Genomic DNA, 17391 nt, shown 5'->3' with positions numbered 1-17391 from the left:
TGGTATCGTCCACAAACTTAATAAGCGTACTTTCTATGCCAACATCTAAATCGTTGATGAAGATATTGAACAGAACCGGTCCCAAAACAGACCCCTGCGGAACCCCACTTGTTATACCTTTCCAGCAGGATTGGGAGCCATTAACAACTACTCTCTGAGTACGGTTATCCAGCCAGTTATGCACCCACCTTATAGTAGCCCCATCTAAATTGTACTTTCCTAGCTTATCTATAAGAATATCATGCGAAACTGTATCAAATGCCTTACTAAAGTCTAGGTATATCACATCCACCGCTTCTCCCTTATCCACAAGGCTCGTTATCCTATCAAAGAACGCTATCAGATTAGTTTGACATGATTTGTTCTTTACAAATCCATGCTGGCTATTCCCTATCACCTTACCACCTTCCAAGTGTTTGCAGATGATTTCTTTGATTACCTGCTCCATTATCTTCCCTGGCACAGAAGTTAAACTAACTGGTCTGTAGTTTCCTGGGTTGTTTTTATTTCCCTTTTTATAGATGGGCACTATATTTGCCCCCTTCCAGTCTTCTGGAATCTCCCCCGTCTCCCATGATTTCCCAAAGATAATAGCTAGAGGCTCAGATACCTCCTCTATTAACTCCTTGAGTATTCTAGGATGCATTTCATCAGGCCCTGGTGACTTGCAGGCATCTAACTTTTCTAAGTGAGTTACAGACATCTCGGGAATGGAGGTTGTTCATAAATCTGAAATGTTCCCTAACTCTGAACAAGACATTATGGATTTCAGCCACTGGGGGACTGGGGCTGTAGCCATGTGGGTGGGGGCTTCTGGCCCTCAGGTGCCAGCATTCTGGGCTTTAGACCTGTGGTTGGGGCTTCTGCCCCACAGAGGGTGCCGGGGGTCCCTACAGATCCACCCCTCCCCCACCACTTCCAGTTTCTGCCGAGGTGGGGGCACACCAGGGCTCGGGGCTTTAGCCATGAGGGGAGTGCTGGGGCTGAAACCAGCACTTCCCCCGTAGCAAAGCCCTGAGTCCCAGGACCCCCCATGTGTCAAAAGCCAGGAACAGAGCTGTGGGGCTGAAGCCCCAAGTCCCAGCGCTCACTCTGTGTCTAAAACTCTGAGCCCCAGTGCTCCTGAGGGTCAGAAGCCCCGAGCTCCCCCTCCTCCCCAACCCAGAGCTCTGACCCCTCCACCCTGCAGCTGTAGCCCAACCCCCACGCCAAAGCCCTGAGCCCCAGGGCTAAAGCCCCAAGGCAGTACAGTACTTGCTGGGTTTTTTTTGTCTCTGCTAGTGCCTAATTGATTATTTCTGGTTCCACAAGGTGTCCAGTTGACCAGTAAGTCCGTAACTCTGGGGTTCCTATCTTTGAGGTTCTACGCTAATGCTGATTCTTTGTCTGCAGCCTTCAATACGGTTGCCATGAGATTTAATTGGTTTGTTTGTGAACACAAATAGGGATGGATGGATCCTTTCCCGAGTGTATCTGTTCTTATACTTGTAAGAGAACCCAGAGTGTAGTTGTGGGCAATAGTTCTGCTGTCCCATGCACTGGCTAATCGGTACTACAGCAATGGATATTGTCACCTCACTTGTTTCAATGGGTAGGAGGGAGAGTAGGAGACAGGCTGCAGGGTATCCTTTTTAGAACTTAGCCCCCACCTCACCCTACCCCCCTCGGATCCACCAGAATCCAGAGTTGTTAACCTTTGGGCTAGGGTGACCAGACAGCAAGTGTGAAAAATCAGGATGGGAGTGGGGGGTAATAGGAGCCTATATAAGAAAAAGACCCCAAAATCGGGACGCTGCCTATAAAATCAGGTCATCTGGTCACCCTACTTTGGGCACATTGCAAAACACATCCTTTCCCGCTCTTCTCTGAGGCGGTTGAGGAGGGAATGTGGTGAAATGGCTCTAGTTATGGACAGGCCTTTGTTTATTTAGTGATTTTAAAATTATGGGATAGGCACCTAGAGCCCTGAATGGGCAGCTAATGGTGTATTTAAAAAATGTGAGAAATAAAAAAATGTCTACAAGGAGTTTTTCTTGCACTGAAATTCTGCTACTCTAAAATATCTATTTTATGTGCATACAGTGTAGAGTTTCATACTTTGGAAAAAAACAATTGAATTAGAGATTGAAACTTTAGTTTAGACATCAAATTCTGTTTCACTGCATAGATGAAGCCATTATTTATCATGGTAATAAACATGATAGATTGTATTGCAGATCCAATTTGCAGATATTTCTGGAATATAAAATATAAAAATTTAGAAAGGTGTATGAATGGTTTTAATAGGCCAAAGATGAAATGCAGAATAAAAAAAAGCATCTGACACTAAATACAAACGAAGAAAATCGATTCATAATGAAAATAAATAAGCTGTATTGATCTACACGTTTCCCATATAATACACAGAACAATTACTATCTGTAAACTCTGTTCCCCACAGCCAGAACACTGGTATTTATTTCACAGCATAGGAAGCAGTTTTAATCTAACAGCCAGGAGAAAATTTGGTCAAAGCAGAATCTGTGAAGAACTCAAGCTCAAGAGAAAAACTCAGACTTATCATCTGTTTTGAAGAAAGCGAGCAATGGACCAGAACAAAAGCAGTGCCCACTGCAGAACATGCAGTGCCCAGAGGTCATGAAAAAACTGGAACAAATTCACAAAGCTTGAAATACAAAAAACTCAAAACTGACAAGCTAGGTTGGGAGCTGTTGCCTGAAAGCCCTTAGATCATAGGATTATATTCAGTGACACTTCAAATGACAAGAAAACAGTAAACAAGACAGACTAGTGACTTTTTTTTTAAACCAGTAATAAATGGTGCTATTTTATTGAGATTATGTTTAACATAAAATAGTGTTACAATAGGAATCCCAAAATTTTTAGTCTTTTCCATATATCAAAGATGTTATCTTTTAAACTTCAAAGGACTCTGCATAAAGATCAATGTACACTTGCACAACCTACAAAACCACCACATGTAATCTAGTGGAAGCATACAAATGAATACGCTGTTTTCCAGTTCAGCATTTACAGAAGCTGCAGACACTACAGTAGGTTTTCTTAAGCAGAATGTTTATAAATCCAATCCCAAATCCAATAACCCAGAATTAGTACTGCTCTGAACCCTTCGGATCAATTATTTAGAAAACATGGGTTATTTAAATTGTTACAACTTAATCAGCATAGGCTGGTGTGTTCACAACATCATTTCTATCTAACATATATTTTGTTTTAATAGATAAATGCAGAAGGAACACCAGAAGAGGTTTTTCTTCAAGTCTGCTCATCAGTCGACTGCTTTCTGAAAAAGGAAGAGGAAGCATTGTCTCTTTCAGCAGAAGTACAGTAATGGTTTACCTACGAAGTTTCATCTCATGTGCACTTGCTGTTCAAAGCAATATCTGCTGTCTTGAGAGATATCTGGAATTTGTGCATGTGGTATTAAATGTTACTTTAAAATAAATCTTTTATTTATAATCAAACAGTATGCTAAACACAAAATGGTCTCCACACTAAAACACTAGTACTGTATGTTGTTTATCAAATTGTTTGCACTTCACAGGTTCAAAGCAGCATGGTGAACAGCAGCTCCAGTTTATATTTCTAGTATCATGCATTTGAATATAATCATATGTATTGCACACAATCAGCAGTCAGTTCCTTCAACTGCCATATAGCAAAGACTTTCAGGATTGCTCTGTCTCATTGCAATGAGGTTATTTTTTTTCCTTTAATTAATTAATGCTATTCATTTTTGTGCTAACACTTAGCTTGTTCCTGATTCATAGTGGTTGAAATCTGTTCTCTGCCATTGTGCTTTATAATGGAACATTCCTGGAATTAGTCATGCTAATTTTTGGAGCTGTGGGTGTTGAATAGACTTTTAAACACTTCTCCAAAACACTGTCAATGCATTGCAAAAATGAACGGAACATGAAGAAAACAACAAATACTGTAGCGGTCTGTCCATCTGTTGCCATCGCACAGACAAAACTGCTGTGAAATCTTTGCCGTGCTGCTAGAGTTTGCTGTATATTGTAACAATTTTCTAATTGGGCAGGGATATCTTTGCTCTTTGCTGAAAACATGAACAGAGTAATGTTGGTACAATTAAAAGTGCAAACAAATAGTTTTCCAGGCTAATAATAGTAGCATATTTCACAAAAATTAGCATGTGAGTTGTTCAACAGCCATTAAGTATAAAGATTAGCAGATATCATTAAATCATACTCTCTAAGTGTTCCAAGTGTAAATTTCAGTTTTGGATCCTCATCTGTTGTCTTCTAGTGGCACAGCCAAACTTTGAAAATGACAGTTAAAAAGAAAGGGGGAAAAAAAAAAGAGGCAGGGATTGTTTGATTCCTGTTGCTTGTATCTTTAACAATCCACCTTTCCACAAAATCTGCACAAAAATATGCAAAATCATATGATATTTCCATCTACTCAGCCAAAATGTTGGGTTTTGGAACACTGGTAGCCAGAAAAGAAACAGACCTTATTTGACATTCTTGTGACGTAATTGCTTCCTCTTACTGTGCTATTGCACCAGTCCACAGTTTAAATGTGCATGATTGATCTTTCTGTCAACAACTGTACTTTCAATGAGCATTTATGGGGCAGATTTGTATTTTTAAAGTTATTTCTTGTAATGAAGACATAATACAAATAAAAAGTATGGACAAATGCTAAGAGTCGTAATTTATGCTGCAGTACACATGGGTTTGATCTTGCCTAAAGTTCCATAAAATATGCATAATTGGTAAATATAAATCAAATAAAGCGCTCTAAACTCTCCTCCCTTCCCCCCAAATCAGGGCAGATTTTTTTAGTGTGCTTTTCTTCTACTTCCTTGACATCTGCCCTGTAAGCAATAGCTTCAGTTATTCACTACAGGGCAATAGACCTGCTCTTCTCCTTTAATCGTGGATGTTCTGGCTTCCATGGGTTCCTTTATAAGTTAACCTTTACCCTCTGACACCAACTGAGGTGCTATGGCAACTCCAGAACATTACCATGAACCAATTGGAAGAGTACATAATACAAAATGTCTAGCAAACCACTCCTTGAAAATAATCAATTTACCTTCAGAATGCAGCCAGACTCCTCTGGCTTGAAGAGAAATATCCTTTTAGCCTAGATCTGAACCTGGTGGCTGTACCCTTATGCTATTTTTCCAGTAATTAGAGGATTTTAGAACAATCATATGGTTGTAAATTATCCTGAGAACACCCACATATAGGTATTTCTAGTTGTTTCTTGAGTTATTTCTCACTAAAATGAAAATTAAAATTAGTGAAATGTGAAACTTTGATTTTTGGTGCTGTCCCTCAGAAACTGATCACCAGTTTCTAATTCAAAAAGTTATTTACAATATTAGTCAACACACAATTCCATATTTTAAATGCAGTATATCAAATTTTACCCTTAATTCAACCCCTCTTTCTTATATCACATTTTCTAGTCCAGTGGTTTTCAACTTGCAATCCTCGGACCCACTGGGACATCTGCAGACTATGGTACATCTACATGGATCGGTGGGTAGTGATGGATCTATCGGGGATCGATTTATCACGTCTAGTGTAGATATGATAAATCAATCCCCGATTGCTCTGCCATGGACTCCTGTACTCCCCCGGGGCGAGAGGCGGAAGCAGAGTCGACGGGAGAGCAATGGCAATTGACCCCGCACCGTGAGGACACGAGGTAAGTCGACCTAAGATATATCTACTTCAGCTACACTCTTCTCGTAGCTGAAGTTGCGTATCTTACGTCCATCCTCCCCCACTAGTGTAGACCAGGCCTCAGTCTAAGGGGTCTGCAAATGGTGACTATGAAAATAAAATTTCAGAGCTCAGAAAAGGCATTCTGTTTTTCTGATCAATCAAAAGTATGTGAATACCCCCACCTTCAGGTCAAAACCCAGAAGTGTTGTTGTTACAGTAGAAGCCCACAGTTTAGTGCCCTTTCTCACACTGTGTCAAATGCTGTGCCCTGAAACATTTACAGTTGAATTCTGTTTAGTCAGTTTTAATTCTAAGACTTCTATGGTAGGGGTCTCTGGATCACAGGTTGAACTTCCAAAGGGGTCTGCGCCTCCATTTGAAATTTTGTAGGGGTCTGCAAATGAAAAAAGGTTGAAAATCACTGTCCTAGTCCATCAGGTACAGCTGATGTGATGCCAATCTAGAACCAATGCAAACATTACATGGATCAATTTGCAAGTATCATACACATACACACACACAAATAAGATTTCCCCCATCTCAATAAGCAGCACTGCTTTTGTGTGAGTATATTATATATTTGATATCCATCACTCTTACACATTTCTCCATACACATATATGTGTGTGAGAGAGATAATTGTGCGTGTGCGCACACCTATATGCACAAATTCATTCAAATTAGAAACAGGGATTTAATCAAGAGATTTTAACTAAGGGATTTCAGGTCTGAATTCCCTTTTCCTCAACCCTTCATTCTGCCCCTCCCCTTCAAACCTTATTAACTTTTCCCCTGTGCATGTTTTTAATTTTTTCCCCACTTATGTATTATGGTTATTTCCCTCTAAGCCCATCAAAAATATGACCACAACAGATCTCTCTCTTTGGTAATCACTCTTCACCAAATCAGCTTCCATAACAGTAGCGTAACTGAGTGGGAGAACATGTTCCCACTATATTATAGATTCTATCACACAATAGCTTTTGTCTTTCTTTAAAGAGAAAAGTGAAGTACATCTGGTATATTTGTTGTATTACATATCTTTAGGTTTATTAATTTCTCAAGGTATATGAGATATGCTTACAGATGATGTATTACATCATTCAATGTTTTTAGTAATTATACTATATTATCTACTCAATATATTATATGCTTAAACTTATTTTCCTTAGAAACAAATAGTAATTACACCTACATGAAATTATGAAATTTAACACTGATCAGGCTATAGCTAAAGTTACTATCAAATGCAATCAGCCAATTACCCTTCTTATTGTCATGGTTTTAAGCTAATGTGTTTCTTCTACATTCTAATCACTCTGAAAATTCAAGTTTTTGTTTAAGTGGAAAACTAATACAGTTTAAAATAATGCGTGTTTCTGAATCACAAGCTATACAGGTCAATAAAAAAGTTATTAGTTCAAAAATATCACAGTAATTACAAAGCTTTGAAGACATCAGCACTTTCTGAGATTAACACAGCCTACCGAAGGTGCTAACATTCCTTTCTTCTTCAGTCTGAAAAAACCAGCTCAATTTGTGAAAGGTTATGAGAAAAGGAAGGCTCTTATCCTGCAAGAGGCTGAGCACATTCTATTAGGTGCAGCGTCCATTCAGTTCCCACTGAAGTCAACAGTAGTGCCAAGCGCTGAGCCAATGCGGATACGGGCCCTTTATGTATTCATGTGACCTACTAAAATGTACTATTTTCTATTGTTAATGCTGGTTAAAAAGTTAATTTCTACCCAGAAAGGAAATCACAGTAAGCATTCTATATATAAACAGAGTGTATCCACATAGTTTATTTCTCACAGTTCTCCTGACAATTGAACATTATTTAAGAACATACTGTATACACAGATAAGAAGAAACATACAAAATGTTTTAAATGATGCACAACAAAATCCAGCAGTATAAAAGAATGCATGTGAACCTTTGCTCACTGCTCAGGCTAAATTTAATCACTTGTTTAAATAGTAATAAAAATACAATCTTTCATGGATCTTGTGCAGACTACAAAAGAGGAAAATTATTACCATATATATGATTTATATTAGGCAGTTTTCTTTGATGAGTTGCACTAACAACTCCAAATACAGAGGCAGAAGGCTGTGTACTTTATTTTAAAGGAGTTAATGTTGAGTATTAGAGACTTTACACAGTTACTACCACTGGCACTTTTCACCATATTTTGTACACATCACATGATCATCTTATATAACATTACATTTAAAAAATATATCTGAGTGACAATTTTATAACATTCACAAACCATGAGCTGGTTAAGGAAGCAATGCAACAGTTGCTCCCTGTAGTGCTTCACTGTTGGTAATAGAGTTCATTGTGGTTAAAAAAAAAAAGAAAAAAGAAAAATTACAAGTCAATGTGATTAAGCAGCTCCAATTTAATAAAGACCTGTAACCAACCATCACTGGAACAGTGAGTATTTTTTAGAGCAAACACTGTCATTGGTTAAAACCTTGCCTAAAGAAGTCAGTTTCTGTGCTGAAAACTATTTCACAACAAAACTGCAAGCTACTAAACTGTTTTTATATAAATACTTCATCTCCTCTGGATCTCATAACCAAGTTCTTCAAAGCCTTTGGAATTTATTGTATCTTTAAACGCGTGCTCTCATTTCTGGCTCACCCTTCTGTATTTTTTCCCTCTTTTTTGTTTCATTTTAGATTCACCACCTAAAAATGACTAAGGTGGTAAAAGGAAAGTCTCCCAGTGAAACCTTCTGCACACTAGGAATGTTCAGCTGCTGTTCAGTGATCAAGAACCGTGACAGTTCAGAGCTGTAGTTTGACGAGTACACCCAGGAAGCTGTCATGCTGTGAGTGACATTTCAGGGAAAGCAGAGTCTTTCCAAAGTGTGCACGAAATTAACAATGATGCCATTGTTACTTTCCAAAGAGGATAATAAGCCCAAGGTTGTATGTCTGCTTCCCATGTCATCTATTTGCTGGAAAGTAGTTTGGGTCAAGGTAATTGTAACTGGTGCCTTGGGACATGCAGTAGTCTCTATCTAAGAATGTCTCTGCTCTGTAAATAGGCTGTAACTGGTGATCTTCCTTGTGAATCTCTGTTTCATGTAGACTGCAGAGGAAAGAAAACACAATTTGGCAAGTGAACTTATTTTTCATAATAATATGTTCACTTCAAGAACAATGAATATATTTTCTTTTTATTTTTTAATTGACAGATGCATGTCAAATTCTGTATGACACACCATTACTTCACAGTTAAGGATTTCAGAGAACATACTTTCTCTGTCTCATGCTTAACAATGCAATTATTAATTACTCTCTCCATTGCACTGAAAGAATGATGGACTTTCACACTCCACCAGAAAACACACCAAAAAAAACTATTAGAAACACACATTAGTTATAATCTAGTTACATCTAACTTTCATGAGGCATCGTGGAACAGACAAATCCCACATATGCAAAGAATTTACTCAGTGTTTAAACCTTAAAGAGATATTCAAATAATTGCAAATAATAAGCATCAATGCTTGCTGCTCACCAGTCAGAACAAGAATCACAGAAATCCAAGGACATTTCTTGCGGGCAATCCTGGCAGTGCCACCGAATGCCTTGAATGGGTTCCATTCCACAGTTGTCACACTGAAAAATATTGAACAAAAAAGTAGTGAAAGAAATATATTTTTAACAAATTCTATCGTTTCATCTCAACCAATGCACTGCATTCAAACAACAATAAAAAGCATGATTTCTTGCAAAATCATCATCACCACCTGCAGCTGAGCTCGGTGTAACCTTGAAAGTTTGTCTCTCTCCCCGACAGAAGTTGACCTAATAAAAGATATTATCTCACCCATCTTGTCTCTCTAGTGTTTATAAATTAACAGATCCTAGGAAAGACCACTTAGGATGATGATCAGCAGTCTATTTTCTGCTTTGTTCCCCACTCCCTCAAGGCTCCCCATTGCGATTATCCTTCTGACCAACAACAGTTGGACATGCTTTCCTCTGGAACCTATCAGTGCCAGTCCTAAATTGGCCAGAGAAGTTGCTGCAAAATGATACAAGGCAGTCCTTTCTAGCTCTGGGATGAGCATGACGACTCTGCAATTCTTCAAACTCGACAATCTGAAATGCCTGAACTTGAGATCATATACATGGAAGCAAAACATAGTATCACTAGACAGCTGCATTCACAACCTTTTAAGGTAAGCTGTACGGAAGGATAAAAAATGGTTACTCACCTTCTCGTAACTGTTGTTCTTCAAGATGTGTCGTTCATGTCCATTCCAATCAGATGTTTGTGCACACACATAGATGCCCAGTAGCTGCAAAATGTTTCCCTGGCAGCAACCATAGGGTCAGCCTGGGCACCCCCTGGAGTTGCGCCTTCAAGGCAACCTGCCGACCTGCCATCCCCCCAGTTCCTTCTTGCCAGCTACTTGGACAGAGGGGTAGGTGTCGTCCACTGACTGGAGCACTGCTCATCCAAAGGCCACATTGTCTCTGGACTGCAGAGTAATCACATAATGCGTGGTGAAAGTGTGGATGGAGGACCATGTCACTGCCCTGCAGATCTCCTGAGTGGGGACCTGCACCAGGAACATTGTTGACAAAGCCTGCACCCTGGCGGAGTGCGCAGTGATCAAGGGTGCGGGAACTCCCGCTAGGTTGTAGCATTCCTGGATGCAGGATGTAATCCATGACTAAATTAGTTGTGACGATGCAGGCAGACCTTTCATTCTGTCCGCTATTGCCATGAATAACTGGACCAATTTTCTGAACAGCTTTGTTCTCTCGATGTAAAAGGCTAGCATCCTGCAGACATCTAGAGAATGTAGTTTCTGCTCCCTGTAGAATACCAGGAGAAAGATGTCCTGGTTGATGTGAAACTGTGACACAACCTTCAAGAAGACACCAAGATGAGGTCTGAACTGCACCTTGTCCTTATGGAACACAGTATAAGGGGGCTCTGAGGTTAGGGTCCTGAGTTCAGATGCCCTCCTGGCTGAGGTTATTGCCACCAGGAACGCCACCTTGTAAGAGAGACAGAGGAGGGAGCACGTTGCCAAGGGCTCAAAGAGTGGTCCCATTAGTCTAGAAAAGACCAGGTTGAGATCCCAGGCTGGGACAGGCTGTTGGACATGAGGATATATCCTGTCAAGCCCTTTTAAAAACTGGCTGACCATAGAGTTAGCCCTCTTCGCTCATGTTAAAAGCCTAGATGACAACTAAGTGCACTCTTATCGATGACAAGGGAAGCCCCTGCTGCTTCTGATGGAGGAGGTAGTTCAGAATAAGCAGCACTGGCCCAGCATTGGAGATGAATGGCACTGCACCGACCAGACTGAAAATCTCTTCCACTTTACAAGGTAGAGGCTCTCGCAGAGGGTTTTCTACTGCCAAGGAGGACTTGTCTAACCTGGTCTGAACAGGAAAGCTCCATTGGGTTCAACCATGGAGCTTCCACACCGTGAGGTAAAGCGAGTCGAGGCTTGGATGTTGAAGACGACCATGATCTTGTGTCAGAAGCTCCAGGAAGAGTGGCAGGGTGACTGGGGCTTCCACAGACATGTCTAGGAGAGATGTGTACCAATGCTGTCGGGGCCATGATGGAGCTCGAAGTCTGAGCCTGGCATGCTGCACCAAATAGGTACAAGCCGCCATGTGTCCCAGAAGTTTCAGGCAGTTTCTTGCCGTGGTGGTGGGAAACTGTCCGAGGCCTTGAATGGTATCGTTCAGGGCCTGAAACCTCGCTTGCGGCATGTATGCCCTGGCCTGGGTCGAGTCCAATACTGCCCCTATAAACTCTATCCTCTGGACGGGGGACAGAGTGGACTTTGCTTCGTTTAAAAGGAGACCCAGGTTGACAAAGGTGGCTCTGATAAACTTGACCTGAGCCTCCACTTGGGTCATAGAGCAGCCCTTGATCAGCCAGATGTCATCAAGGTAAGAAAACACCTGAACCTGGTGCCTGTGCAGAAATGGAGCGACGACTGCCATGCACTTGGTGTAAACCTGAGGTGCTGCCAACAGGCCGAATGGGAGGACTGTGAATTGGTAGTGGGTGCTGTTCACCACAAACCTGAGATACTTCCTGTGAGGCTGAGTGATCGCAATATGAAAGTATGCGTCCTCCAAGTCGAAGGCAGCATACCAGTCTGCTGGATTCAGTGAGGGAATGATGGAGGCCAGAGAAACCACGCGGAACTTGAGTTTCTTTACAAACTTGTAGAGTTCCTGCAGGTCCAGGATGGGCCTCAGGTCGCCTATGACTTTCGGTATTAGGAAATACCAGGAATAAAAGCCCTCACTTCTGTGATCCTGAGGAACTTCCTCCACTGCCCCTGAAATAGGAGCGACTGCACCTCCTGGATAAAGGAGTTGCTTGTGAGAAGGGTCCCTGAAGAGGGACGGGGAAGGGGGTGGAAAGGCACAGAATTGGATGGAGTATCCCCTCTCTACCATGCGGAGCACCCATCAGTCTGAGGTAATAAGGGACCATGCATGGTGGAAAGGGGACACTTGGGACAAGAAGGTATGGCAGGATGGATCCATTTCCAGGTGTGGTACACTGTCCTTGACCGTGCCTTTGAAATGCAGGCTTGGGTCCCAAAGACAGCTTTGGTTGTCCCGAGCTTGATGTGGCTTTCTCCTGTTGCTTTTGTTCCGCCTTCTGGAGCCATCTTGCTGGTTCTGCTGACTGAACCTCTAAGTGGGCTGCAGCTGGAAGTGTCTCAGCTGAGTAGAAGGTGTGTAGAGGCCCAGGGACCTGAGAGTGGCTCTGGAGTCCTTCAGGCTGTTTAGCCTTTTGTCCGTCTTTTCTAAAACAGTCTCATCCTTGAAAGCCAACAGCCTGTACGGTTTGTTGGACTTCAAAGGGAAGACCTGGAGCCATGAGCCCCATCTCATGGCTTCATCTAAGGCCATGACTCTTGTGGCAGTGTCTGCCCCATCAAGTGCAGTTTTGAGGCATGTCCTAGAGATCAGTTTCCCCTCTTCGACCAAAGCTGAGAATTCAACCCGGAAATCTGAGGGAAGTAACTCTGTAAACTTAGTCATTGCTGAGCAGATATTGTAGGCATACCTGCTGATGATGGCCTGTTGGTTGGAAATGCAGAGTTGCAGTCCTACTGTGGCGTTTACCTTCTGCCTGAAAAGGTCCAGTGTTTTTGCATCCCTATTCTTCGAGGAAGGGCCCTGGAAACCCCGCCTCTCTCACTGGTTAGCAGCATCCACCAACAGACAGGCAGGTTGTGGGTGAGCGTACAGATGTTCGTAGCCCTTGGAGAGCACAAAGTACCACCATTCATTGCACTTGATGATAGGTAGCAGAGAGGAAGGGGTCTGCCATAGGGTCTTGGTCATGTCCATGATAGTTTTGATTAGTGGTAAGGTAATATGGGAAGGGTCTGAAGGGGCCAGGATGTCCACCACAGGGTCTGCATTATCTACAACTTCCTCTGCCTTAATGCCCAGACCCTGAGCGACCCAGCACAGCAACTGCTGCAACATCCTGGAGTCTTCCAGAGCTCAGGCAATGGCAGTGCCTGCAAGCGCCTCATCCGGGGAAGATGAGGAGGCCACCAAGGGAGGTGGTTGCTCCCTTCCATCCCCGCTGGAGGGCTCTCTTGAGCCAGTGGAGAGAGCAGTGGAATGCTCCGGCCTTGGCACCGTGAAAGGCGCAGGTACAGGTGTCGATGTCGGCCGCCATGCTGGTGCCACTATCTGATGGTGTGTCTGCGCCATGGTGGTCATCGATGTTGGCGCAGGCAATGTCGATGACAGTATCGGCGTTGGTGCCAGAGCTGGTGCGGTTGGCGCCGTAACCCGAGCCACTGACACCTCCGGTACCAAGGACGTTATTAAAGGTGGCGCCGCAGTTGGTGCCGATGTCGGCAATGGTGCCACAGTTGCTGGCATTGATGCCGGAGATAACTGCTCAGCCGCTGGACACAGTGGGACAAAGGTTGCAGATGCGACTGAAGCAACACCCGAGTGAGATCCTTGGCTCAGACCCTGAGCTTGGTGAAAAGCCCATGGAATCCAGAAGGGCCATTGAGCTGGGTTCTGTCATCAAGGGGACCACTGCATCAGCCGGAACCCCCTGTGGTGCCTTGAGCTTGATCTTCTGCTCCTGCTGTAGTTGGACCGGTACAACTTCAACTCCAAGGTCTTGGAATACAAGGACCAGGGCGGCACTGCACCTCTCGACGTGGAGCGCTGGAAGCCCAGGGACCGACTGCACTTCCTAGATGGAGGTGCTGGCATCTGTGGTTGCTGAGGCGATGGGGAGCGACGTGACATCATAGCCAGATTTCCCTTCGACTGCACAGCGCCGGATGGTGCCTGCAGTGCTGACACCTTCTCCTGCCTCGGGGGCGAGATTGGTGCCCTGAGTCTGAGTAGTTGCTGTGCTGCCTCAAACGCTTCAGGAGTGGATGGAAGAGGCAGGCTCTCCGAGGGATTTGGTGAGTGCGACATGCCCAGACTTGACTGCCTTGCTTGGGCAGGAGTCAACGTGGCCGCCTCCCGAGTCTCGGAGCTGTGGCCTGACTGTAGTACCACTGATGGCTGGTCTCTGAATCTAGGCAAAGGGGATCATCCCCTTTCAATCATCTTCTTCTGCACCAGCAATTGGGACTGGTGCCAAAGGCTGGAGTGTCCCTAAGATGCTCCATGACGGTGCCTAGAGTCGTTGGCCACATCTTTCTTCGGTACCTGGTCTCTCAAAGAGGGTGCTGGCGTGCTCTGCGCTGAAGATGACATGCTGGTGGCGGGATCCCCGGCACTGGGGTCCGACTGCGGTCGAAGAGCTGCCTCCATCAGGAGGATTTTAAGCGGCTGCTCTCTTTCAGAGTTCTTGGTCGGAATTCCCGACAGATTTTACAGTGGTCTTTTTGGTGACCCTCGCACAGACACTGTAAACAGGAAGTGTGTGTGGGGGGTCACTTTTTGGCATGCGCTTGGCGCAGTCCTTGCAGGTCTTGAAGCCTGGGGATCGTGGCATGCTCCAGAGGCAACAAATAAGGGGGGGAAACGAGGGTAAACCCTTTAAATGAAACTTACAACTGACTAACTATATTAAACTACACAATATGAACAAACAAGGTGAGTACAAAAGGAGCAAGAGCAATGGAAGTTCCAGCTACCATTACTGGCAGTAACAAGGAACTGCGGGGGTGGCGGGTCGGCAGGGCTCTATATTGGGCACCATGAAGGCGTGACTCCAGAGGGTGCCCAGGCCGACCCTACGGTTTCTCCTAGGGAAAAAAATCTTCCGGCTACTGTGCACATGCTGTGCACACACCTGATTGGAATCGACATGAACAAACACCTGAAGATGGTCATACATTAGCTTAGGTTTATTACACAGTAGCGTTTCCAAGTTCAATAAATATATAATTTATACTACAGGCAAGGCTGGTAGTTCCACTTATTGTTAAGGTTGCTTGACAATTCCCATGATAAGACTAATTTCAGTTGCTTATAACTGCCAAAAAAACATGTGGACTGAGATTTTCCATGCTGGGTATTAGCCTATGGCTAATTTTTACTTATTTATTTTTATGTGAGCCGAAATAGTTCAGTCATTTCCAAGAATAAGGCTAAGGAAAAAAAATATGTAGTTCCGCCTATGTTAAAAAAAAAACCTTGAGAACTTTTCTACCTCAAGCACAATCATGCTTTGGAGCAGAGACTTAAAGGGAATGGCCTTTGTGTCATGGATGTGCCTTTTAATATTCCCAGGGAAAATCCAGCCAGATTTGTCCAAGTTATAAGCACTGGAGAAATCTCAGTTCTCACAGGCTCAGTAGAGACTTCTATTTTCCAGTTACATCTCTGAAGATTGCTTCCTCACTGAACATGCTCAAACCTCTCACAGATCCTAATGCTGACTACACTGCACATTCACCTTTCCCACAAAATGACAGAGCATGCTCCAGACCAAGGCTACAGGGGTGAAGATGGACTTTCCTTGTAATGGATGTTCCCAGCTGCTCTGGGTCTGTGCAGTGCAACTGAAAGCAAGGAGGTTTTTTTTTGTGCTCCCAATGACCCCCCTACTGGCACCCAGGCCGTGTGGAGGAAGACTAATCTTATTTCGAATGCAGAGAGGACAAAAGCTAAATCAGGGGGAAGGAAAAGAGGAGACTGGGACTGGAAGTAGGGAAAAGAGGAGACTGGGAGGGGCTGGCAAGATTGGGATTGGGAGCAGGCATGGCAGCCCAGGACTGGTCAGGGAAGGAGACTAAAGCAAACTCCTTGCCACAGCCTGGACCGGAACATAAGATTCCTGAGTCTCACCATTCTTGTGCTGACAACAAATAACTGTGAAACCCTCAGGAAAACTGTGTCTCATCTTTCTCTACTGGGAATCCCACAGAAAGGATTACACCCAATGATGGCTATCATTCAATGCACAGGGTGGACCCAGGGCCGGCTCCAAGCACCAGCATTCCAAGCTGGTGCTTGGGGCGGCATTCTGCAGGGGGCAGCAGTCCCCGTTGTTTTGCCCCCAAGCAGCGCGCTGAATTGCCGCCGCTGACAGCTGGGGCAGTCCATGCCCCCTTAGGGTGTCTTGCGCGTTTCCGCGGTGGTGGCAATTAGGTGGCAGCTTCTACGTTTAGCTGTCCGCGGCGGCTTCAGCTAAACATAGAAGCTGCTACCAAATTGCCGCCGCCGCGGAAACGTGCCTGCCGCTCTAAGGGCACACAGACTGCCCCCGCCGTCTGCGGCGGCAATTCGATGCACTGCTTGGGGCAGCGAAAACTGTAGAGCCAGCCCTGGGTGCACCCACTCTGCAGATGAATCAGGGATTGTACAGTACAGGAGACTGTGGTCTCCAGGACTCTGTTTCATTTGGTGCAGAAGTTGGAAGGTGTGTAGTGAATGAGGCAGAGGACTGGAGGAAAAGAAAGGATGGTCTCATTGCTAAGACAGTTGAATGGTGTCCTAGAGAACTGGATTCTATCCCTTCCTCGGCTGCAAAGTTCCTATGTAATGCTAGACAAATCACTTAAACTCTTCATAGTCACTAAATGTGTGTTCCTCATTTCCTGGGTGCCTAACTTGAGACCCAGGGATCTGATATGCAGAAATGCTGAGCGCTCGCAGCTGGAACGGAAATCAATGGGAGCTGTACTTAGAACATATGAAGTGCTGTATAATGCTACATAGTCTGAAAAATGAGGTTCTAATCATTTCAAACTGGCCACTCACTGCTGGTGGCAACTTTTGACCTTAATCTCTGTGCCTCAGTTCCCCATCTGTAAAACAGAATACCACCCACCCACGCCCCTTCCAGCTCACAGGGCTGTTCTGAAGAATAATTCATGTTTGTGAAGCATCCTCAGATCCTAAAGTGACGAGCAGCAAAGAAAAGCCCATGAAGAAAAACAACTGTGTATTCTGACCAGGGTTTAAATAATGTAAATGAGGCAAGAAGCCACACTTTGAACAATCAGGAAAAAAAATTATTGAATAGCTAATCATTACGTGAGCAACGTCCATCATGTGCACTGAATGAGCTGGCAGTCCAGTGGAAAAATACAGTATGTGTTCATGTAACTAAAAACTGTATCATGATGCATACACACAGGGGGACAAATTAAGGTTGCAAAGACAACCTTAATTCTGGGATTTCCTAACTTTTGAGTGCTTGATTTTGC

The 17391-nt window shown here is 43.8% G+C and overlaps 2 protein-coding genes across 5 annotated transcripts in view; one reads left to right on the top strand and one right to left on the bottom strand.

The window, feature by feature from the left end:
- Positions 1-4687, top strand: part of AK5 (adenylate kinase 5) — a 156044-nt gene extending 151357 nt beyond the window's left edge. The window contains exon 14 of the mRNA XM_030571961.1: positions 3242-4687. Within this exon, the coding sequence (XP_030427821.1) occupies positions 3242-3352 (111 nt within the window). The 3' untranslated portion in view covers positions 3353-4687. The remainder of the gene's footprint in view (positions 1-3241) is intronic.
- Positions 4688-7504: 2817 nt separating this feature from the next.
- Positions 7505-17391, bottom strand: part of ZZZ3 (zinc finger ZZ-type containing 3) — a 109169-nt gene continuing 99282 nt past the window's right edge. For all 4 annotated transcript variants that reach the window (XM_030571958.1, XM_030571957.1, XM_030571959.1 and 1 more), the window contains 2 exons: positions 9261-9361; positions 7505-8828 (listed from right to left, as the gene is read on the bottom strand). In XM_030571958.1, the coding sequence (XP_030427818.1) occupies positions 8684-8828; positions 9261-9361 (246 nt within the window). In that variant the 3' untranslated portion in view covers positions 7505-8683. The remainder of the gene's footprint in view (positions 8829-9260; positions 9362-17391) is intronic.

This window comes from Gopherus evgoodei, chromosome 8, assembly GCF_007399415.2.
Source record: "Gopherus evgoodei ecotype Sinaloan lineage chromosome 8, rGopEvg1_v1.p, whole genome shotgun sequence".
Lineage (NCBI taxonomy): Eukaryota > Metazoa > Chordata > Testudines > Testudinidae > Gopherus > Gopherus evgoodei.
This window is presented reverse-complemented; position numbering and strand designations above follow the sequence as displayed.